The following is a 25,524-nucleotide window of genomic DNA, read 5'->3' on the forward strand; positions in this document are numbered from 1 at the left end:
GGTTGTCTAATTGATGAGGACTCAATTGAGGAATATGAAAAGGTGGCAAAGGAAAAGAGGAAGGAGAAATTGGAGCAACAGGAAGGAGTGGAGTTAAATTTTCTCAGCAAACTTGGTCATGTCCAAAAGATTGAGATTCTGAATGGCATTGCTGACATGAAGAATGAGCTCAGGTCCTTCATGGTATGGGTTCTATGTTCTGAATTTCCTGTTTTTATATGTGATTCTGTCTGTAATTCTAAATTCTTATTTTAAAGGGGCTACTATAGGGGAGGGCCACAAATTTCATTTTCTTTCATCTGAAATTTCTTTTTTTATCAGTTTGTGGTTTAGAGTGCATTTGGTTGCATCAAATATCATGAAATTTCATGATTAGGTGCAATCAAATGCACAGCTAGTGAGAAAAGAGAAGTGCCATTTTTAGGTCTTCCATTTAATTAGTATTGACAGTTTGTGGAGTTTTAGATCACAAGGATTTGAAATCAGTGTTAATATTATTTCAGATTACAGGTAATGCACTTACATCTTTTTGAAATTTTTATATCTGGTGTTATTTACCTTGACAAGTGGGAATATGCCACAAGGATACAAATTTACATGCAGGCATATTGATTTTTAGCCTGAAAAGTGACGAAAATGCATCAAGGAAATGCATTTAGCTTCTCTTACATGATTTTTATCTTGAAAAGATGTGACATTTTCATCAAGGATGGGCACTTAGGTTCCCTTACGTAAATTTTTTATCCTGAACAGTGGGTTAAATGCCTCAAGGTTATGACATTATGATGAAATTTAAAAAAATTAAATAAAAATCAAATTTTCTATGGTTTTTCCTTTTTTGGAAGAAATTGTGGTGAATTACTGCAAGAAACTCGATTTTAAGCTCATGATTATTAGCTAAAAATAATAATTTAGTTAGTTCCATTTTCTTGTTTTATGGTAGGCATCATTGCAAGTTATGTAAGAAACTCTTTTTTTCTTTTTCTTTTTTTAATCCTTTTTTTTTGGAGGAACGAAATGTGTGTGTGTGTGTGACTTTAATTTCCTCTGATTTCCTGATTCTGGAAAGCTCACAGGGAAATTAGATTAGTCGCTTGAGTTTACACTAGATTTCCCAAGGAAGCTGCAGTAATCTTTTACAAGAATTAGGGTGGTGATTTTGCATGAAGTCATCTCTATTTTTATTTTCCTGTTATTTGAGATTGTGATGATGACCTTGAAAAAGAAAATTGAACTTGCTTTGGTTTTTCCCATATTGAATCAGATCATGGCAAATAAACACAAGAAACTCGATTTTGGCATCAGTTTCTAAGTTTCAGAGGAATAAGTAGCACTCATACATGTCTTTGGTAAGCTTTTGATTTCCTCTTAATTGAGTTGTGAGGATACAGTTGAAAGGAGTGAATGCTTTAATTGATGCTAAATTTTTTCTTCTCATCTTTGAAAGCGATCGAGAATATTTTAGGAAGCCCAATTTTGCCTGAAATTCCAGGGTTTGGAGGAATTAGGTGTGACTTTTAGATGAATTCATCTTTAAGTCACTTTCTTTTCCCATCCTATGAGAAATTTTTGATAAATTTGCTAGCATAGAAAAATAATAATATTTCATTTTCTATAAAAATTCACAAAAAACCAATTCAAATTTCGTTCAAGACAAGTTGCACTCAGGTATTTCGCTTTTGAAGTTTGGTATTATGGAGAGTTTCCACTATGCATGAACTATTATAATTAATTTTTGTAAATAAATTTTGCAGCATGAGAATGATGTCTGGTATAAAAAATAAACAAAAAGAAATGTCATCCTGCATTAATTAGATCCAATTTTTTCATGTGTATGAATGCATGTTCGGGTCTTGCAAGACTGTGGAATTCATAGTAGTCCACTGGCTTTTAAATTTATCAAGAATTTTTGCCAAATTTAAAAAGATATTAGATGCATATATCTGGATTGATGAGTATAATCTTTGCTACCATCTCTGTTGCTGCTGCCAAAATTTCCAGATCCTTCTTGAGTTGCTATTTCTTCACAGCTTTAGCAACACTTCTTTTTCTTCTTGACTAATCATGTGCACATTGTAAATTTAGAGATTTGGTTCTCAAGAACTCATTGAAGAGGATTTCTTGCTTGGCGCCTGTTACTTACACGCGAGAAGATACTCATTGAAGAGGATTTCCGTGTGGACCGAGTCAATCAGAACAAAGATTGTTCTCTTTTCTTGAACAATCCTCTGTTTAAGAGTGTAATGTTGGATGCAATGTATTGTATTGTCAATTATTTCAGTGCAAATTGGAAAATTCTTTAGCTACATTATCATAGAAACTAAAATTGATTTGATTTAACTTAGCCTTTCATGGGTTTTGTTCTATTATACTAAACAGGGTTGTGCTAGGAATCCTACTTATGCATTCATGGGGCTTGTCAGCAAGGGTCTTGAGCTATGGATATATTAGGTATGAAAATTGCACTTTCTAAAAACTGATTCTTTTCTGATATTCTGGCAAAATATTGCAAAAACTGGTGTAGAACTCAAGGTACCTGTCATCCTTGATCCCTACTCTGATTGATTGTCTATTTGCTGAGTTTGGAGTTCCCAAAGCACCAATTCACGCGGGGAATAATGTAGTAAACAGTTCCACTGAAATTCTTGTTCCATGCATATTCTGTTTTTAGGCTGTTTGCACAGAGGGGGTGTCACCCATATGCTAGCAATAGTCCACTATGTCAGAAGATCCAAAACCTTCAACTGGAGTATGGCAAACATATTTTCCAGTTCAGGATTGAAAATTAGGCAATGTGTTTCCTGAACAGAGGATCTGCCACGTGTGAAGCTCAGGTACATAGCTTACTATGAGCAGTCCTAATAACAGGGTAGCATAGTAAGCATAGCATCCAATGTTTGTATGAGATCGTTCCTCGTTAATTAGAGAGAATTTTCTTATGATTAAAAGCAGGAATCGGGTCATGGGTTGGGCTATTGCGTCACCATCATCAACATATGGCTGATTTAATGGCCATGTAGCCACATTTCCAACATGGGATATTTATTGGAAAGTTAAAAAGTGAAAAATCCAATGTTCCTGTTTTAACAAAAAAGATGCCCACTAATTCATATGTTAGGACTGTTCAAACAATATGATGTTTGGAATGTGTCTTAGAAGTGTAGCAGTGTTGCCTATTTTCATCCATCATTTTCGTATGGGCCCACCATCTTGTATGCAAGCATTTTGTAACATATCTGCTATCACATTGTAGCAGCCAGTTTGAATGGTTGCATGGCAACTGTAACCAACCTGAAAAATCCGGTGAACAAATGATGTTATGGTGTTGCTCCTATTACGGTGGGATATCCATTCCTTTTTAAAAATAGAATCTAAACTGTCATTAGTTATGATTGCTGCAGCCAAATTTTATTCATTGTTTCCTGTTCTGAACTTGGCAGCACAATAAACTTCATGTGATATTGAAATCAGTTTCTTCTTGCACTAGAAAAAGACTCGAGTAGGGTCTTTTTGGTTTTTCGTGTTATCATCAACATATGGCTGATTGAATTAAAGCATCCTAGATGTGGTTCATAATTCAGAAAACTTGGAATACAAATATAGTCGTGGTTGTTTTTTCAAGGTTGTGGAAATGGACAGATGAGAGTGGGAGGAATAGTATAATGCCAACTTAGAAATTGTGATGATTTTTTCTATATGCTGTAGGCACAAGTTGATTTGCTCTCATTCAATTAGTCAAGAAAACCTCATAAGTCGAAGCTTCTCAAGGATTTGATTGTTCAGGTAGTTTTTCTATTTGTATTCTAATTTTAAGAACTTTTGAGCATGATCATTACTGCCATTTTTATTTATACTTTTAGGTATATCGACATGATGATAATAACATGGAAAACATGAGAATTCATGGATTGTTGGCTCCATTAAAGCCTTTTGGGTAAGTAGTTTCAGACCTTTTCTGTGCTGTTTTCTTGCTCATGTTTGAAAAAATGAAATAAATCATCGGGTTTCCTTATTCAGATACATTGTAGAAGCCCTGGAGATGCTATTGATGTCCATGGCAAAAGATGGTACTGAGGCTCTTGGGCTCAATGGGAAATGATGCTCCTTTGGCTGTGATGTCCAACAGAGAGAAACTTACATTTGAGTATTTCAAGCAGATGTTTGCTCAGGTAACAAACCCACCGATTGATCCGATTCGAGAGAAAATAGTCACGTGGAAGGGGACCTTACTGAAACAGTTCATGTGGAAGGCTATGTGGTAGTTTGTTTGTTTTGAAAACTTTCAATAGACCATTAATTGTTTTGTTGGTATTGTGCTGATTGTTGTCTTGATGGATGTTAAATGGGTGAAACATGCATAGGTTCAATGATTGGTTGATTATAATATTGTTAGCTTTTGTTGATAGAAACTAGATTTAGCCTCGATCATTGATAAATGAGGTTAAAAATTGAATTTAACCTCACTTGATGCCAACAAAAGCTAAATCTATCTTTAGTCTCAGTTTTGCCTCAATTACCTAAACTGAGACTACAACTCCCATGGTTAAAGGCTTTAGCCTCGGTTGTTGAAAACCGAGGTTAAAAATAGATTTAGCTTCAATTGGAGGCAACTAAGGCTAAAATTTAGATTTAGTCTTAGTTGGAAACAATGGAGGCTAAAATTTTGATTTAGCCTCATTTCGAGAAAACTGAAGCTAAAAAGGTTCTTTTAGCCTCACTTGAAGAAACGAGGTTATAAAAGTCATTTTAGCCTCGGTTGCTAAAACTGAGGCTAAAGCCTTTAGCCACGGGGGTTTCAACCTCGGTTTGGATAACTGAGGCAAAGCTGAGGCTAAAGGCTTTAGCCTCAGTTTTTAACCTTTTTAGCCACAGTTTTAAACCGAGGCTAATGCCCCCTTTTCTTGTAGTGGTTACAAACTCGAGATTTAAAACTTTCTGAAAGAAAGTTGATAATTGAATACTATTTGTTTTGGAGGCTATGTATTGCTGATTTTGTTCAGGCCATGATTGTCCAATAGGTTTGGGGCACCTATGGATCTAAAGAAAGAGTGGGAAAGATTAATATTTGAACAAAAGTATGGGGAAGCATTCACTTCAGCCCATGAATTGTTGGATGTTTATTTGGTTTTTAGATAATGCAGATTTTGCTTTGTTTTTCAGAGTTTGTAATTGAGAAGATAAGCATGTGCTCTTGAAGTATTGTCTCTCTCTCTTTTTTATGACATCTCATCCTTATCTTTAATATATTTTTAGTTCTTCAATTTTGCTGCATTACTTTTCTGTATGATGATATTCGTTGTAGGAAGCTATTCGTTGGGGTACTGATTATCTTCTCAAAGCTACTGCTCATCCAAACACCATATATGTGCAGGTTTCTTTTTCTTTTTCTCTAATTCTTTTTGGGGTTGGATTTGCTTTCTTTTTCTTTTTCCTCATGTGGGATCTCTGTTTCTTTTCAGAAAAAAGCTGTTTAATTTGTAAGAGAGGCAGAGGGAGGAGCATGAGAAACAGAAGGAGGAGCAAGAGAGGAGGATGGAGGATATGCGGGTGGAACATGAGCGACGGATGCAGGAGATATTACAGGTTCTCGCTGCACGCTTACCCATCGATGCCCCGCCACCTCCGCCTTCATCTTTGTGATTTGTCATATTTTATTTATGATTTATTTTATATAAGAATGTTAAACTTATATGTATTTATGCGTGGATGAATGTAATGTGGATAAGACTATTTGTGTATGTATGGATGTGATTTGTGTTTGGATGGATGTAGTTTATGTTTGTTTGGAAAAATGAAAATATGAATATAATGAAATATATTGTAATAGGTGTATAACAAGAATTTTTGCAAAAAAAAAAAAAAGAGACTTTTACCTACGAAAATTTTCGTAGGTAGAAGTTTCATCGACATTTGTACCTACGAACTTTTTCGCAGGTAAAAGGTTCATTCACATTTTATTACTTACGAATCATTTCGTAGGTAAAAGTTTTATAGTTTGTACCCACGAAACCTTTCATAGGTAAAAGTCTTAACACCGTTTGTACCAACGTAAAATTTTGTAGGTAAAAGTATTAACACAGTTATTAGCTACGAAAACGTTCGTAGGTAAAATTTTTAATACAGTTTGTACCTACGAAACATGTCATAGGCAAAAGCTTTAACAAAGTTTGTAGCTACGAAAACATTCGTAGGTAAAAGTCTTAAAACCGTTTGTACCTACGAATAAATTCGTAGGTAAAAGTTTCAGAAACATTCGTAGATAAAGGTCTTAATACAGTTTGTACCTACAAAACATTTTGTAGCTAAAAGTTTTAATAAAGTTTGTAGCTATGAAATTTTAACAAAGTTTTTAGCTACGAAAATGTTCGTAGGTAAAAGTTTTAACAAAGTTTTTAGCTACAAAATGTTCGTAGGGAAAAGTTTTAACACTTCGTAGCTAAAGTCTTAACAAAGTTTTTAATTTCGTTGGTAAAAGTCTTCCGCCGACGATGACATTTTTGCGTCGGTTAAAGTCTTTAGTGACGGCAACGAATATTCCGACGAAAGATTTCGTAGGTAAAATGCTTTGCCTACGAAATAATATCATTTACCTACGAAATGTTTCGTAGGTAAAAGTGGCTTTTCTTGTGCCAATTGCCAACGATTAATGGCCGGATCCAATCATCATGTGTTACTATTATATAAAGAAAAGATGGTTTGAAAGCACGTGTGAGTGGTCCGGTCCTAATTACATGTAAAAGTATTTTTGAATTCGGGTTGATGTTTCTAACTTTCTATGGTCAAAACCGTACATTAAGATTCTACCAAAAATAAAGATTTGAGGAAAAAGTTAGGGTTCACCATCACATGAGGAAATGCTGCAAAAATATCTTTAACTATTTTAAACCTTTGATCATGTCTCACTTTTAGGGCCCCTTGACCACCCCTGAGTTGGAATAGACCTAAAATTATAAGACCGTGGATGTGGCTACTCAAACGCCTTTAAAACCGAGTCCAGTTGCTCGACCTTTTTTTTTATTTTTTTTCGGCTCGGTGATGGCTTCTAACTTCTCTGGGTTCATGTCCAGTCACGACTGGCTTGACTCAGGTCTGACTCTCTGAGTGGGGCTGTAGGGGTTGATTCATTGTATTGACCTGTACTGGTCCTAACTAATTCCGAGTGGACTGGGATGAGTAGTCAATCCATGCCTGTTCAACACTTCCAACACCATCATGCTTGATTAACAGGTCTGTATCTGCCTAAAGGCCTAAGGGGGGCCTGCACCCGGCCACCACTAATTTGACATTGTTTGTTTGAGTATTAGGATGGTGGAACTAGCCTAGCTTGAGTCCGGTTCTCTAGCTCATTGGCTAGGCGCTAGAGCTGGACTCAGGTCCTTAGCTCATCTGCCACACTTGAACGCATGGCTCTAAGGTCTGCGGGGCTTTGGACTCAGTCCTGATCCCAACTGATGCACCTAATCATGCCTGACTCGAGTAAGCCAGGCCTATTTACCCCTGACTTGGACAAGTCCTAACTTGACTAAAGACCGTATTTAGGACTGTTAATTGACCAAGGCTGCCCGTTAGGATTTCATGCTCAACCCATTTCTGACCAGGCTCCGATTGAAATATTAGACACAGGTGGGCTCGGTCAAACAAAAAATTGAAGCCCCTAGCATGGTGGAATGTAAAAGCAGCACATACGTTTCAGATGTAGAGTTGCATAAGATAATTTTGTCCTTATGACTATGAGCCCCACACCTCACATACGCATGTTGTGTTTTTGCATTAGTCTATCTTAAGAGTTAGAGGAATCATATGTAACCCTTTGTCACATGCAATTAATGTCCACCTATAATTTATTAACGGGCCAGGCTTAGGAGATGTCTAAGACGGGCATTTTTATCACGTATCAAATATCATCCATAAACAGCCCAGATTGGTACGAAAGTGGGTGGCTGGGCTGGGAATTGTTTCAGCCCGTCATGGTCCTGAGCTGGGCTCAGGTTTAGGTTTTACATGCAGGCCGGGCTTGACGGATCTCAGCCCGGGACCATTGACGTGGATTTTTTTATTTTTCAAATAACATTTATTTAAGAAAAGCTGAACTCAAGCCCTTCCTTTGACGACAAATATAACGGTTACAACAATAATGGCAGCAGCCAGAGCTGAGGTCCACTCCAAAGCCTTCCTCATCCTCTCATCATGCCACTCCTTCATCTTACAAATCTCATCATCCATGGCCGGGTACATGGACGGACAGGACGCTAAGTTACCCATCTTCTTCACAAAATCTACCACATCTTCCTTCTTCCACCTTCCCCTCACAACCCCAAACCTCTTCAACACCCTAACATCCTCTACGTCATCAACCAGCTCGTTCATGAGCTGGAAGTACCGAGTCAACGGCCTCTTTGGCTTTGAGTTCTCCAGTGCTATCAGATTACTGACCACTGTCTCCATCTTAGTATCGAACACCAACCCAGGCAGTTTGAACACGGGCTTAGTGAATTGGACTTGAATGGCTCCATCTGGGTCTGCCTCAAACTGCACGCCGGACTGCGCGAGCTTCTTAGCCGTCGGAATGGGCCATGCTAGCTTAGCGGTCACAACCACCTGATCATCTTTGGTGGGCCTCACTAGGCTGTAGTGCAAGCACTCAAGAAGGGTACTTTTGGTATTTAATTCCTTGGCAATGCGACCATGCAACTTCTTCTCGGCAAAGAAGGGGGAGAAATACCAGCAAAAAAGAGCTACCACTTCATGGAAGTCCTCTCTATTGAAGGGAACCTTCAAATAACCAACGGAAGGAGATGGACTGTGTGTGTCTTTCAACATGAAACGTAAAGTTTCAATCACTGCCTGATCGAGATTTTGGACCACATTGATGGTTTGGTTCAGTAGGAGCTGGTTATCTAGGATGGCCATGTCTGAGACCAGGTGGGGGCCATGCTCCCATATGATGTAGCCGTCTATTTTCTCTCTGTCTTCTTCAGCCCATTGCTTGAAGTTTCTGAGGAAAGCCACTACAATATATACGGCATCGCATGTTTCTTTGATCTTAATGGGCAGTAATTTTGTGGGACGTTTATCTACCAGCTGAGTAGCGATGGAGACTGCCTCAGGTTCAGCTGTTCAGTAGAAGGTTAAAAATAAAATAAAATCAATTGTATGTATATTAACAGCTTTGCTAAGCCTACACGCATGTGCAATAAAGCTTGTGTACACGTTACAGTCACCATAGTTCCCAGATCCAATCCATCCATCATAATGGCATGCACCACTATACCCAAAACTCAGTTTGGTCCACTGATCAAGTGGGCCATAATTTGCAAAACAAATGTAAGGCTTTTTAAAACTTGGCTGAAGTTTTCTGAGCCATCTACGGCTTCCAGTATTGTGGCCCAGATGCTGAATGGGCCTGATGAATGATTAGATCTCGCACACATGTGCCATGCTAGCACATGTGTGGCACACACACGAAGTTTACTAAGCCAAATGTATAGGCATGCAACGTACAAGGATTGCATTGCATTAGATGAAATCAACACCATTGCTGCACAATGAATAGGAAATTTGACTGTACTGACCTCGAAGTTTGGTAAAATTGCCCAAGGAGATTAAGCTTTCAAATATTATGAGGGTGGCCTTCTGACAAGCATTCAAAAATTATTTAGACCAAAATGCCCTTTGTCCTTAGTTCAATAGTTGTACGGTGTTTCAGTCAATAAGAAGTTACGTCGTATTTAATGACGTGTACAAAACCCTTTTTTGGGTGTGGCACGGCCCAACTCATGGGGCCCACATTGATGTATGCGTATAATCCATGCTGCCCATCCATATTGCCATATCATTTTAGGGCTAGGGCCCAAATATTAGCTCAATTCAGTAATAGTGTGGCTTACATAATAGAAAATAATGGTGACTGCTGAAACTTTCCAGGCTCATTGTGGTGTTTGTTAGAAGTGTACACTGCCCATGTCATGACTTTTTGGTCCCACGGCGAGCTGATTGACAATGTGAATGGATTGGATCACCCCATTGTGGGCCTTCAGATATGGTATCAATGGTTTGGTAGAAGAGGAAGTGAACACGTGGATACCACGATCCATGCAACATGACAACCACGATCCCTGCAACATGACAACCACGATCCATATAACATAACAACCATGACCCATGCAAACAACAACCCATATGGGCCTACATTGATGTCCATGTATAATCCATGCCACCCATCCTTTTTGTCGTGTCATTTTAGGTGTAGGGCCCAAATATCAGCCTGATCCGGTGCTCGTGTAGGCCAGAAAATAGAAAATAATGGCGATTATAGAAACTTTCCAGGCTCACTGTGATGCATGTTAGAAGTAGATACTGCCCAAGTCAAGACTTTTTGGGCCCACAACGACTTAGCCGATAAGGTGGATGGATCGGATCACCCCATTGTGGGCCTTAAGCTATGGTACCAATGGTTTAGTAGAAAAGGAAGTGAACACGTTGCAAACCATGAACCATGCAACATGACAACCACGACTCATGTAACATGGCAACTACGACCCATGCAAACCACGACCCAAATGGGCCCACATTGATGTATGTGAATAATCCATGCCGCCCATCCTTTTTATTATGTCATTTTAGGGGTAAAGTCAAATATTAGCCTGATCCAGCGCTCGTGCGGTCCACAAATTAGAAAATAAGGTTGATTGTTGAAACTTTCTAGGCTCACTTTGATGTTTGTTAAAAGTGGATACTACCCAAGTCAGGACTTTTTGGGCTCACGACAAGTTGGCCGACAAGGTGGATGGATCGAATCACCCCATCATGGGCCTTAAACTATGGTATTAATGGTTTGGTAGAAAAGGAAATGAACACATTGCAAACCACGATCTATGCAATATGACAATCATGACCCATATAACATGGCAACTACGACCCATGCAAACCACGACCAAAATGGTAAAACATTGATGTATGTGTATAATCCATGCCGCCCACATTGATGTACGTGTATAATCCATGGGCCCATGATATTTGTTAGAAGTGGACACTGCCCAAGTCAAGACTTTTTGGTCTGACGGCGAGCTGGTCGACAAGGTGAACGGAACAGATCACCCCATGGTGGGCCTCGACTCCTATTATTTAAAAATAAATAAGTGGATGACAACTATGATCCATTCGAAGGGTCGTAATTCACATATGCTATGGATTATTGTTGTCAACCACGACCCTTTGTGGATGAAAACCATGATCCATTGTGCATGTGAATCACGACCCTTCAAATGGATCGTGGTTGTCATGTAGCAAGGGTCGAGGTTATCATGTTATATGGGTCGTGGTTTTCATTGGTCGTGTTTGTCATGTTATATGGGTTGTGGTTGCCATGGGTCGTAGGGCCATGGTTGTCATGGGTTATGGCTGTCATGTTATGTGGGTCGTGGTTGTCATGTTATATGGGTCGTGGTTGTCATATTATATGGGTTGTGATTGATATCAGTCGTAGTTGTCATATTATATGGATCGTAGTTATCATCTTATATGTGTCGAGGTTGTTACGTAACGTGTGCAGTTCGTGGTTGTAATGTAATAAGGGTCGACGTTGTTATGTTATAAGGATCGTGGGTCCTGTCGTGATTTATGTGTCGAATCCAATCCGTCCATTGGATTTATAATTTTATGTAACGTTATGAGCCAAAAAATGAGTTACATCCAAAATATTTATGCCTCAAAAGGTTTTCAATAGTAGACTTTCAATTTCACTGCTTTCTATGGTGTGGTCCACATGAGCCTTTAATATACCTCATTTTTAGGTTCATCCTTTAAAATGATCTTTCAAAATGAATGGACGGCATGAATAAAATACATACATCACAGTGGGCCTAAGAAGACCATTCATCTCTACATATATAGGACCGCGTAAGTTGAGTAACTTGACTTACTAAAATAACCTTCCCGAGTTCTCGGGAGTTCAGACTCCTCCAGCTAACGTGACTTACTAAAATAACCTTCTTGACGTCTCGGGAGTTCGAACTCCTCCAACTAACATGACTTACTAAAATGAGATCAAAGTTACATGAGTCTCACAATGATGTATTTATTATATCCAAACTGTTCATCAATTTTTAAAGCTTATTTTAGAGCATTAGTCAAAAAATGAATAATATCCAAAGCTTAAATGGACCACACTAAAAACAGCAGCGGGATAATGATTTTCATCATTAAAAAATTTATAGGGCCCATCATAACGTTTATTTTTCATCCAATCTGTTCATAAGGTCGCAAATACCTGTATGAAGAGGAAAAACAAATTTAATGTTGATCCAAAACTTCTGTGACCCCCGAAAGGGTCTCAATGGTAGATGTTAAATCCCCTGCTGCTTTTTGCAGTGTGGTCCACTTTATCTTTAGATCTGTCTTATTTTTAGTCTTAAGCCTTAGGACGAGCTTGCCAAATGGATGGACGGTTTGGATATAACACATCCCTCATGATGGGACCCATAGAACTTGTTGACGTCAATATAACAGCTATATAGCTGTGTGGTACACCAACCAATCGGCTTCCGTGTCCCGGATGGATGCGGATTGCGTCCTACCCTCGCCCGTCTTTAGCTTCGAATGGGTAGTTCTGTGGGCTGGCCCACCGTGATGTATCTGTTTATCTAAGCCGTCCATCCTTTTCCTCAGATCATTTTAAGGCACAAGTATAAAAATGAGGCAGATCCAACGGTCAGGTGGATGTTGAGTGTCAAATATTGCATATTAGACCCCACTTATTAGCTGGATTTACGAGCATGATACTGTTTAACGCTTTATTTTAATCATGTTGTGATGCAAGGTGAATCTACGAGCGTGGACTGGAAAGGACACTAAAAATATGGATTTAACACGCTCGCATCACCAAGGCATTGGACGGGACTTCATGGGACCAAGATCAAGGATTTACACACCAGAGATCAGAGAAATTACAGTCACTCACTCCAAACAGGCCTGAAAAACGTCCAGAATACAAGATCACAGGGTTCCCACCATCTGATCGGCTCGAAACTTCATACAGGGCCCGAAGAACATAAATTAATCGTACACATAAAATTTGAGCCCTTGGATCCATGTGAAAGTGGCCCAACGGCTAGATCAGCCCCTAAAATCATGATTTGGGGCCCGCCTGAAATCTGGATATACTTCATTTTTTGACTGAACGCGTTAAATGAGGTGAAAAAACAAATGGTTGGATTGGATACTTCATAAACAGCACAAGTGGACCCAACTGGCATTTCCAGTGCACTCGCCAAACACCAAAAAAAGTCGGGCGCTGACCCGACTTCTCTATTAAAAACAAAAATTTCCATTTTTCACGGCAATAGAGAGTTGCGGTTGGGTGCAGTGGGCCACCATCTTGATTCGACGGTCTAATTTGGACTGTCTATTGAAATCTCGTAAGTCCTCTTACTAAGGCCTAAGTGACAAAATTCGAAGAAACAGTGATGATATGTTTCCAGCAGTTCAAACACAGAACGAACGGCAGCAAGAAAGATCCTATGGGCCACACCAAAATCGATCCAAAACAACCCATCCCCGACCGAAATCTCTAGGGGAATCTGGTGGACGGTTTGGATTTCTCAAACAATAAGGGAAGTGGGCCCCACCGAGAGTCCAGCGCCGACCGTTTCGGGCTCTGTTTACGCAGCCCGCGCACGCCCGGCCAATCCAGGCCATTTTGTGATCATAGCAGGGGTCGGTCCGTCCATCTGGACCGTCCAAATTCATGCCATGGGGTGGACAACCAATGTCAAGGATCCTGAATGGTTCAGATTTTGTAGCAAGATCCTCCACAACATCAAACGTGGACTGCAGCCAACCAACTTCATGGTTTCGCTGCGTAAGTTGCCGAAAACCACCGCCTCTCCATCTATTGCTGCGCAGGCAAGGTCGGTTCCTGGCATCCAACCTTCCTACCGCCACTCACAGCTATAAAGAGAGAAGAAAGGAGAGAGAACGGGATCTGAGTTTGGGGGCTTCAACGTGGAACGTAAGAGAGAGAGAGAGTAGTTTTTATTTTTTTGTTTTCTTTTTATTTTGTTTGTTTTGGATCCAGCCCATTCATGTTGGGCTGAGCCTCTTAGCTAGGGCTAAGAGGTGAAGCTTGTGGCTTGATGGGGTTGATCCTATGGCTTGGATGCATGTGATGAACTGACGTTGATTCTAGTTTGATTAATGGGAATGCCTTTAGTTTTTAATGGTTTGTTGTGACTGAAATTACAATAGATTTGCGATGACTTTGAGTATTTCCTTTGTGTTATAGGGTTTGTGAAATTGGGAACTCCATTGTTCACCATCGTCTCCTGGGCATGGTTGGATGATGGAAACCTTCCTAACATTCATACATTCCTTAGATTGGATGTGGATTGGTTTAATTCTGTTGTTTACTTTGTCTCATGGGCATGTTTTGTGATGGAATCTACTCTAATTTACATCTGTCTTATCTCTTGAAAACTAGGTTAAAAGAAGTTCAGATTTGATTTTCATGGTATATCTTCCAACTGGATGAAGATGGGACTCGAAGTTCAGTTAAGATCATGAATCAAGCGTAGATCTCCCTGATCTCTATAAGTGGATCCTTAGCACCCTAATTTCCTACCTTTAAATTTTCTAAATTTTAGATAATTATTTCACCATTAATCCTCAAATTACAATCGATTTAGATTTCATCTTAGTCTAATTTTAATTCTACCTAGTTTCAGATAACGTACAGGTTTCAGTCCCTTGGGATTCGACCTCGGTCTCACCGAGTTTATTACTACATCACAACCCTATACTTGGGGAGTGAACAGTGGACCACACCAAATAATCAGCTTAGTTGCATTAAATTCGCAAAGCATTAAATGCCATGCAAAAGTCATTTGTGGTGTGGTCCATTTGAGCGTTGAATCTGCTTCATTTTTGTGCTCGTGTCGTGCCCTAAAAAGATTTGAAAACAGGGATGGACGGCTTGGATAAATAAATACAACATGGTGGGCCGGCCCATAGAACTGTACGTTCGGGGCTAGAGACGGGCGGGGGTAGGACGCAATCCGCGTCCGTCCCCGAATTAGATAGGACGCGGATTAGCTGCCACCAGCTGGTGCTTTGTGGGCTTCACCATGATGTATCTATTTCATCTATGCTGTCCATCTATTTTTATAGATCATTTTATGATATTACACAAAAAATGAGATATATCCCAATCTCAAGTGGACCACATTAAAGGAAACAATGTTTAATGAATGTTGACCATTAAAAACTTTTAGGGGGCCATAAAAGTTTTGGATCATGCTGATATTTGTGTTTTCCCTTCATCTGGGTCCGTATGACCTAATCAACAGATTGGATGTCAAATAAACAGTACAGTGGGCCTTAGGAGGATTTTAATGGTTGATATCTAATCAATATTGTTTTCCAGTGGTGTGGTCAACCTGAGATTTATATCCCTCTCATTTTTGGTATAAAGCCCTAAAAGGATCTGTAAAAATGTATGAACGAAATGGATGACATGGTGTGGTTCACATAGCACCGACCACCAGCCATAGGGGTTGGTGGCAAGGGAGTAGCCAATCCGTTCCCAATTAGATATGGACAGGTTGAGTAGCGAGTCTGGATACTCAACCTGTCAATAGCAATCCGCGCAGGTTGAGTAGTGAATTTGGATACTCAACCTGTCAATAGCAGGCTAACGTAAGTTGTGCTCGAGAGAGAAAATTGGATTAAAGTACTCAGTTGGGCCCACCTTAAATGTATGTGGTCTATCCACACCATCAATCCATTTTTCCATCTAATTTAAGGGGTTGAGCCCAAAATTGAAGCATATCCAAAGATCAATTGGATTATACCACGACCTTAATCTATATCCTTTGATTCATTTACACTACTAAAAATGGATCGTGGTTGTCATGGGTTGTAGTTGTCATGTTACAGGTTGTGGTTGTTATGTTATATGTGTCGCAGTTATCATGGGTCGTGGTTATCATGTTATATGGGTCATAGTTGTCACGTTATATGAGTTGTGGTTGTAAAGTGGTAAGGGTCGTAGTTGTCATGGGTTGTGGTTGTCATGTTATATGGGTTGTGGTTGTCATGGGTTGTAGTTATCATGTTATATGAGTTGTGGTTCTCATGTGATATGGGTCACCATTGTTACATGTTTACTTCCTTTACTATCAAATGAAAGGATAATCATTGGTACTATAGCTTAAGGCCCACAATGGAGTGATCCGATCCATCCACCTTGTCGGCCAACTCGCCATGGGACCAAAAGGTCCTAACTTGGGTAATGTCCACTTCTAACAAATATCACAGTGAGCTTGGAAAGTTTCAAGAGTGGGTGCCACTGTCACCATTATTTTCTATTATGTGGCCCACACGAGCACAAGATCAGGCTGATATTTGGGCCCTAGCCTTAAAATGACACGATAAAAAGGATGGGCGGCATGGATTATATACATATATCAATGTGGATCTTGATATATGGTCAAATTCCCAAGTCGTGGTTGTAATGCAGTATGGGTCGTGGTTGTAATGTGGTAATTAGGGTTGTAGTTTTCATGGGCCGTGGTTATTATATTATATGGGTCGTGGTTATCATGTTATATGGGTCGTGTTGTCATGGGTCATAGTTGTCATGGATCATAATTATCATGTTATATGGGTTGTGGTTCTTATTTTAGGCCAATGCCTATAAAATGAAGACTACGACCTATATAGCATGACAACTACGACCCTTACCTTATGACAACTACGACCCTTATCTCATGACAACCATGACCTATGACAACTACGACCCGTACCACATTACAACCACGACCCTTACCACATTATAAACACCTGATGCGACCTATGCTACTATATAGATATCGTTTGAACGATTATGGAGTGACTTGCACTAGCTTGGTGACTACATGGGATAAACGCACATAAGATCCTTATCGTCCATCAGATGAAACGATCTATTTACACCGTGGAAACTAAATTTCATTTGAATATAAACATTAAATGGACCATAACGTAGAGAATAGAGTATAATTCTGAGTAAAATTTTCAATCTCAATTGTTTCCCATGGAATAGCCCACCTGACCGTTGAATCATTCTCATATTTGGGTCTCAATCTAAAGTATAAAGTGGGGCATCTAACAGACAGTGTGGATCTTATCCTCATGAAGTTGTACCATATAAAGTTAGAAAAGTAATGTGCCTATCCATACCAAAGCTAGCCTGACGTTTTTTGAATATGAGATGACTATTGATAGACTACAGGAATAGGAAATGCAGGTTATATGGGTTGTGATTGTCATATTATATGGGTTGTGGTTGTAATGTGATAAGGGTCGTAGTTGTCATAGGTCGTGGTTGTCATGTTATATAGGTAGTGGTTGTCATGGATCGTAGTTATCATGTTATATGAGTCGTGGTTCTCATGTGATATGGGTCACGATTTTTACATGTTCACTTCCTTTACTACCAAATGAAAGGATAGCCATTGGTACTGTTATGGGGAAACCTAGGCAGGGTCGACTCGTTCCATCTGAACCAGTTAATAGGACCTCGGAAAGAAAACATCAGGTTGAGCATGAGCGGACCTCGGACTACGATCTTAGGCCGAATAGGACGAGCCGAGCTCTCATCCTCGTCCTCATCCTCATCTTCATCCGAGGAAGATTGGCTGAGTTGAGCTGTTGTCCTCGTCCGCATCCTCATTTTCATCCGAGGAAGATTGGCCGAGCGGAGCTCTTGTCCTTGTCCTCATTCTCATCTTCATCCGAAGAAGGTTGTCTGAGTCGAGCTCTCGTCCTCGTCCTCGTCCTCATCCTTATTTTCATCCGAGGAAGATTGACCTAGTCGAGCTCTTGTCTTCGTCCTCATCCTCATCATCATCTAAAAGGTTACGGTCCCGGACCGACCGACTCATCATTGACCTAGAGACAGAGAACTAAGCCTCGGATAAGCACGCCTAACAGACTCCAACCCTGATGACTTGATTATGAATTCAAACTACGGGTATTCAGCCGCGGACTTGGATAGAACGAGGTTCGAGCTCGAATGATGATACTCTGAGTACTAAGCTGGGAAACCAGTCCGAATATGAACGTGGCCGAAGATCATGCTTGGAAATACACTCTATTAAGATAGGATGCGCTACACGATCCAAAGATTGTGGAGTATCTCCACGATTGCAGTATTCACTTGATTGATTAGATCATGCCGAAATTGACGGACACGAACCGTCCAACCCATAGGAATAAATACTAGGGGATCCTATTGCAACAGGTACGCAATATCTTGCACCTTCTCTCTACATTATGCGACTTAGACTCAGATTTCCTAACCTGACTTAGGCATCGGAGGGTCCCCTATTTAAGCCAGGGTCTCCTTTGCTCACCTTTCTGTGCAGGACTAGGGTCCATTTGAGGCTCGCAGCATTGAGTGGAGGGTGGTCTAGATTTTGACCTTAATAGGTACAATAGCCTAAGGCCCATAATGGGGTGATTCGTTCCGTCCACCTTGTCGGCCTGCTTGCCGTGGGCCCAAAAAGTCTTGACTTGGGCAGTGTCCACTTCTAACAAACATCACAGTTAGCTTGGAAAGTTTCAACAGTGGGTTCCATTGTCACCATTATTTTCTATTATGTGACCCACACGAGCTTTGGATAAGGCTTATATTTAGGCCCTAGCCCTAAAATGACACGACAAAAAGGATGGCGGCATGGATTATACATATATATCAATGTGGGCCCCACTAATTTGGTCCTTGCCCATGCGCAAAAAAGGGTTCCGTACACATCACTTTTTTAGCATTAAATATGACGTAACTTCTTATTCCCTACAAAACCGTACAACTACTGAAATAAGGACAAGCACATTTTGGTCCAAGTAATTTATGGAAGCTTGTCAGAAGGCAACCCTTGGAATATTTGAAAGGTCGAATCTTGTTAGGTAATTTGACCAAACTCGAGGTCAGTACCGTCAAATTCCCTAATGAATATGTATTTGGAAATACTTAAGTATTTTGACCACCTAATCTCACATTTGGGATTGAATACTTCCTTTGAAAAAAATACCATTGTTTGGGGATATTGAAAATCAACGGATCAAAATTTTCAAGTGATGCTGGTCACTTGTACTCATATACAAAGCTTGAGTATGGATGAAGGATGTAGATAAAACACATGCATCAACATAAAACCTATAGATGCAGTGGATTTTGAAATTTATTACGAGTTCTAATAAATCTCTTAGTAGGATTGAAAGGTCAAATACTTAGATTAATCCAATTCTTTGTACTGATTCCTGAATTTTATTTTACTTATTTATTATTTATTTTATTTTTGTGAAAATACGACCGATGAGTACTTTTTATTTAAACCGTCCAATAAATGTCCACCAATCCATTAATCAAACAGTCAAATAAGCTTTTTTTTTTTTTCGTTTCATGATGTATCTACACTCTGTGTGACGATAATTAATTTGGATGGTTTAAATAAGAGTATCCCATAAAATGGCCCGCGAGTGCAATGTTTCCACACGGGCCTATCACAATTACCAACTTGGCACACGTGAGAGATCCAATGCATTCATCAAACGAGCACTGCCATTCAGATGCCTGGGTCAATAATCAGGCTGGTCTGGTCATTTGGTAATCACACGTGCCTTGAATGTAGACTCTTGGTAAATTTCTCTTGAAAATCCATTTCTTTCACACACCAATGGTCCATCTTGTACAAAACCCTTGAGTTTTGATCCAAGCCGTATAAAAGTAGTGGTAAAATGAGGAATGGCTTGGATCTCTCACAAGTGCATAGATGAAAGCAAGTGAGCATACTGTAATAAAGTTACCTGGCACGGTTTGTCTTAATGGTACATCTCCGGATGGTTCAGCTGCAACCGGTGGTGCTGCTTGTTTTTGTTTATCTGATTCCTGTTTTGGGGCATCTGAGTTGCACAGAACACCGTCAATGTGAAAAGTTTGTGATGTAGAGCGGGTCGCAAACAGTTTCATGGCCACGGTGGATCAGAAAAGGCCCAATCAGAGGCGGAAGTGATTCGGACCATCAGGGCCTTAAAACGAGCATATCTCACAAATTGGAATGAGTAATCCAACATGCCATATATGATTTTGGTTAGGATGAGCTAATTTAGCCACCCAACCCCGCTACGCTGGGTTCCACACACCAAATTTGTGAAATACTATCAGATCGACGTTGAGCTTTAGGAGTTGCACCCAACATGAAAAGTGCTTGGAATAATTAGGAGAACAGCGTGATAAAGCACAATAGGACACTTGCTATTTTTTGGACGGAAACCATGCCTACTAGTAGTAGGAATCATGACAATCTATAAATAATAAGTTTACTATTTAAAGTAAGTCACAATTTTTAGGAGTTTTAGTTGTAGTTTAATTCCGAAACTTCTTATCCCTATTTAAAGGGGTGTAAACTCGTCCCATTGAACCACTCTAATTATCAAGTGGCCCTCCATTACAAACCGCCCAGATTGCATGCTAGGTAAGTCACCACCCTTAGCATGTACTAAGTAAACTCTATGGAGCCCACTGTGATGTATGTCTTATTTATTCTCTCCATCTGTTTTTTCAAATCATTCTAGGGCATGAATCTAAAATTGAAGCATATCCAAAGCTCAAGTGGACCGTGCGACAGGAAATAGTATGAATTGAATACCTACCATGGAAAACTTTTTGGGATCCGCATAAGTTTTGAATGAAGGTGATATTTGTTTTTGTTCTTGTTTTTTTGGTGTTATATATATATATATATATATATATTGTTATGGGAAGATCCGAGCCCCTTATAATTCCGAGGGCCGACGTCATGTTGACTCGATCGGACAGACGACTACCCTATGTGATGTCCACAACTGAAGGATTCACTGATGAGCTGCAAAGTTGCTTCGGCTCTGAGACTAATGACCGATTCAACTCGAGACGATCTAAGACCAAAATAAGAGGAAACCCAACTCGATAGAATAGGCCCGACACTTCCACTCGGATCTCATGAAAAAGCCGTTCAGAACGTCCAACTGGCAAGAGGCCAAGGCCATCAGCTCGGCTCGGACTGTAATTGCGGCAACTGTTTGATGAAGGCTTGTAACCACTCTGATTGAGACCTTATTCGCCAGAAGGATCAAGCTGAGGCCGGATCCTGAGGTGGGCACATCATGAGTTAAGCTTAGAAACTGCCATAAGTGGACGTGACTGGTTACTTCGCTCGCTGATACGCATGAAGTACATAATATCCTACGCGATCCTTGAATTGCGTACAATATCCCCATGATCCGAAAATCCCATTAATTGAGTGAATCGTGCCGAGATTAACAAACCTAGACCGTCCAATAGTCAGGTATAAATACAATAAGACCTCATTGCTATAGGTACGCAAGATCTGACACTCTCTCTCTACCTTTCAATTTAGACTCTGATTCTCTTGACCTGACTTAGGCATTAGAGGGTCCCCCGACTTAGCCAGGGTCTCTTTTGCTCACCTTTGGTGTAGGGTCAGGGCTCGTCGAAGGTTCGCTACATGGAGTGGAAGGTGATCCAGATTTTGACCTCAACATATATATATATATATATATATATATATATATATATATATATATATATATATATATATATATATATATATATATATATATATATATAATATTTTATATTTTACTTTCATTCATATCTTTGTGACCTGTTCAACCATGGAAAACTTACTGGGATCCACATAAGTTTTGAATGAAGCTGATATTATTTTTATTTATTTATTTTTTAACCTCTGGGAAAGTTTTAACAGTGAATGTCACTATTACTAGGTGGTTCACTTGAGCTTTGGCTATGCTTCAATTTTGGTGCCCTAAAATGATATGAAACATGCATGGAGGATGGACATGGATATATAAGACAAATACATGCATCCAATGGGGTCCCACATAGTTACTCAATCTGCAATCCGCTTCTGAAAAACTAACACAGGAGTATGCCCCTTGTTGGTGTTCTACTGTTCTGGCCCAGGCAATGGGCCTGAAAAATGAGATCTGATCTTGGCGTGGACCGTAAACATATTTTGGCCAGGTTCAGGCCTGTCAATTTATTTCGTTCGATATGGACCACATGGACCAACCTAACTTCTATTCCAAGGCATCCAAGGGGGTCAAACTAGCTATTGTATGCCCTGGAACTCTCACACATATGCTCCATGGGCATGTGTGCTAACATGAAAAACCGTGCCCAATGTTAGATTAGCAATCCTCTCCAAATCTGAACCCTATGTTAAAAATAGGTGAGCGGATTGGCTGGTGTACCACACGCCAGAGATATAGCTGGTGTGGGTACGTGTCGTGCAAAGACGAGCACTGACGCTCCTTGAGCTCCTACTTGTAGGAACGGTTCAAAGGAGATCAAAATTACATGGGCTGTAAAATGAGATCAAAGTTACATGGGCTGTAAAATGATGTATTTATTATATCCACACGGTTCATCCATTTTTCGGGATCATTTTAGAGCATCAGCCAAAAAATGAATCATATCGAAAGCTCAACTGGATCACAACACAAATAGCAGCGGGATAATGATTTTCACTGTTAAAACATCCATAGGGCCCACTATAACGTTTATTTCCCATCCAATCTGCTCATAAGGTCAAAAGGACCTGGATGAAGAGGAAAAACAAATATTGTATTGATCCAAAACTCCTGTGACCCCAAAAAGGGTTTCAATGGTAAATGTTCAATCCCCCACTGCTTTTTACAGTGTGGTCCACTTGATCTTTGTATCTTCTTATTTTTTGTATGAAGCCTTACAACGAGCTCGCAAACTGGATGGACGGTTTGGATATAACACATACCTCATGATGGGACCCACAGGACTTGCTGGGTTCAACACACCAGCTAGATGGCAAGTGTGTGGTACACCAGCCAATCCGCTTCCTAAAAAAAAGGGACACAAATTTCACATTTCCCTGCAGGAAAAAAAAAAAAAAAGAAGGCTCTATGGGGCTCTTGTAATGTGCGTGTGTGATATTTACTTCATTCAGTCTATAATCCCAGTCAGGTCATGATAGAATGTCAGCCCATAAATTAAATCAATCTAAAAATCAAGTGGACCACACCAGAAGGAATATCAACGATGGTGGGCTCCCGCCATTCAAACTTAATTGGACCACCATAATCTTCAATGTGCCATCCAACCTATTCAAAAGGTGATTACCACAAGGATGAAAGGTAAAACTGAATATCAGCCTAACCTGAGACTTATGTGGGCCCAAGAAGCTTTCAATCCTAGGTATCCATATCCCCACTTTTCCCTGTGGATGAACTGACCTAATTTTTTTGCTCACGTAGAAACATGAGTTGGATCAAGTGATGGATGGAGTGGATGTAACAGACACATGTGGTGGTCCCCACAGTTTTTTGTTACATGGGCTCCCTCAGATTTTACCAAATAGTGATATGAGAATTGGTTCTCCTGGCAGTGCTTTCTCACAGAAGAGATTACATTACTTCCCTCTAATGTATGTTTTTTACAAAGGGAAAAATCTAAATTTATGGGGCCCATTTGGTATGGGCCTGACAGCCAACTCGCCCGAACAGATGCACATCAACATGATTACTAGATGAACCAAAAAAATGATAAATCAAATCAAAAGGTGGCCCAATCCATAAAAAAACAATATACACTATTTGAAATAAGTCTAGCCATTCTCATGATATGATTGGCCATTTTTTTGGTTTTGTGTTATTATCATGGTGGGGTTCATACGGTAGATGGATTGGATGTTATACACATACCACATGGATCTCACAAGTTTAAACTCTTACTATGTTTAAAGAAAAATTTAGACGAGGGTGTTTTTTTTTCCCCCCTCAAAATGCACCTCTATGTGATTTCTAATAACTTAGGCAATATTTAGTAAAATAAAAGAAAGGGAAGGCTAACTGCTTACTGACCTTTATTCACAGGATTAAGACAGTAGAAAGCAATGCATTTTAAAAACTTCTCAGCTACAAGAAGCTCATCAGCATCTCTTCCACAGATGGCTGAGTAGACAGCAGCCGCTTTCAAACCGAAGCATTCAGCCCACTCGTTTCCGTACTCTTTCAACAAAGGGGAGAAGAAGAAGGTCTTGGGAGTGAATAGGCTTGGGTGGGCCGCTCGCATGCGGCGTGGGACCCGAGAGCTCCACATCCTTCTATTCAGACCTTTTGATATTTGATAACGTGTAGTTGATATTGAATGGTAGAGAAGGAATGCATAGATGCAATATATTTATAGAGAGGTACTGTTGCGTTTCATTCGCTCTTTTTTTGGGTTTCCTTCTCTTTCTTCATTCCTTGCTTTGATTGATTGGAGTAGGAATAAAGAATGAATAATGCTTAAGTTATTTTAGGTAAAGGAGAGATTGGAAAAGGTATATATCGATTGCGAGATGAGAGATCCCAGCAATGTATTAGGTGGGGCTCAACCTAAAATTATGTATTAGGTGGCAATCATGAATCAGGTTGGACTCCTGGTAAACTAGCCCGACTTGAGATGAGAGATCCCAGCAATGTATTAGGTGGGGCTCAACCTAAAATTATGTATTAGGTGGCAATCATGAATCAGGTTGGACTCCTGGTAAACTAGCCCGACTTGCTTCTGAGGCTGGTATGGGCCAAGATAAATGGGTCGGGTCATGTCTCGGGCTTGGGTTAGAAAACGTAGCCTATTTAAGAAAATGGGCCGTTCTTGGGGCGATGAAAGGCATGGACCAGCCCAGTCACTAAGACATGTGGCATGTTGTACACAAGTGTGAGATCTGATCCGTGTTGCACACGAGTAAGGGATCCAATCTATTCACCTTGAGAGCCCCGGTATGTAGATGCCTACACCCAAAAGTCATGCCTGCCCACTCAAACATGAGTGTAGATCCAAAACTCAAGTGGGCCACACGACAGTAAGCAGCGAGGATGAAATGCTCACCGTTGAAAGCTTTTTGTGGCCCACTATAAATTTTTTTTTATATGCCATCCAAATTATTCACAAGGTTAATCTCACTGTGATGAACTGAAAAACAAATATTAGACTCATCCAAAAATTTTGTGGCCCCACCAAAGTTTCAGTGGTGGGAGTTCAATCCTCACTTTCTCCAGTGGCATGTCCCACTTGAGATTTGGATCTACCTCATTCTTAACCTTATGTTCTAAAATGAGCTCGCGAGCGACTTGCGGAATATCACATAGGTACGGAGACACATTTTCCTTTGTACATGTGGTAGGGGAGTTCGGACGCGGATTAGATACTTACAGGTTGAGTAGCGAGACAGGCTATTAAAGCGACGTCACCCAGTTATGTGGACCCCACTGTCATGTATGTGTTGTGGACGTCCATCCATTTGGAGATATCATTTTAAGGCATGAGTCAAAGAATGACGCAGATCCAAAGCTTTAGTGGACCCCACCATAGAAAACAGCGGAAGATTGATCCCCACCGATTGAAACCTTCCTAAGGCTTACGGTGATGTTTTTTTCGAAATCCAA

The 25,524-nt window shown here is 40.1% G+C and overlaps 1 protein-coding gene and 2 long non-coding RNA genes across 4 annotated transcripts; 2 read left to right on the plus strand and 1 right to left on the minus strand.

Moving 5' to 3' along the window:
• LOC131238758 (uncharacterized) lies at positions 1-541 on the plus strand. Its single transcript, XR_009168034.1, has 2 exons — positions 1-173; positions 377-541. It is a non-coding gene; the product is annotated as an uncharacterized LOC131238758 (long non-coding RNA).
• Positions 542-2,402: 1,861 nt separating this feature from the next.
• On the plus strand, positions 2,403-4,409 carry LOC131238759 (uncharacterized). The gene is made up of 3 exons (XR_009168035.1): positions 2,403-2,451; positions 3,706-3,783; positions 4,018-4,409. It is a non-coding gene; the product is annotated as an uncharacterized LOC131238759 (long non-coding RNA).
• A 3,647-nt stretch (positions 4,410-8,056) lies between these two features.
• On the minus strand, positions 8,057-24,230 carry LOC131238760 (uncharacterized). Of its 2 annotated transcripts, XM_058236365.1 has the most exons (3): positions 23,956-24,230; positions 19,843-19,938; positions 8,057-9,113 (listed from the first exon to the last, which is right to left on the minus strand). In XM_058236365.1, the coding sequence occupies exons 1-3, from the start codon at positions 24,191-24,193 to the stop codon at positions 8,092-8,094; spliced, it is 1,356 nt and encodes a 451-aa protein (XP_058092348.1). In that variant the 5' UTR covers positions 24,194-24,230; the 3' UTR covers positions 8,057-8,091. The 2 variants fall into 2 exon arrangements, with proteins under 2 accessions (XP_058092348.1, XP_058092349.1); XM_058236366.1 differs by lacking the exon at positions 19,843-19,938.
• Between the last annotated feature and the right edge of the window lie 1,294 nt (positions 24,231-25,524).

This window comes from Magnolia sinica, chromosome 3 (assembly GCF_029962835.1).
Source record: "Magnolia sinica isolate HGM2019 chromosome 3, MsV1, whole genome shotgun sequence".
NCBI classification, from domain to species: domain Eukaryota; kingdom Viridiplantae; phylum Streptophyta; class Magnoliopsida; order Magnoliales; family Magnoliaceae; genus Magnolia; species Magnolia sinica.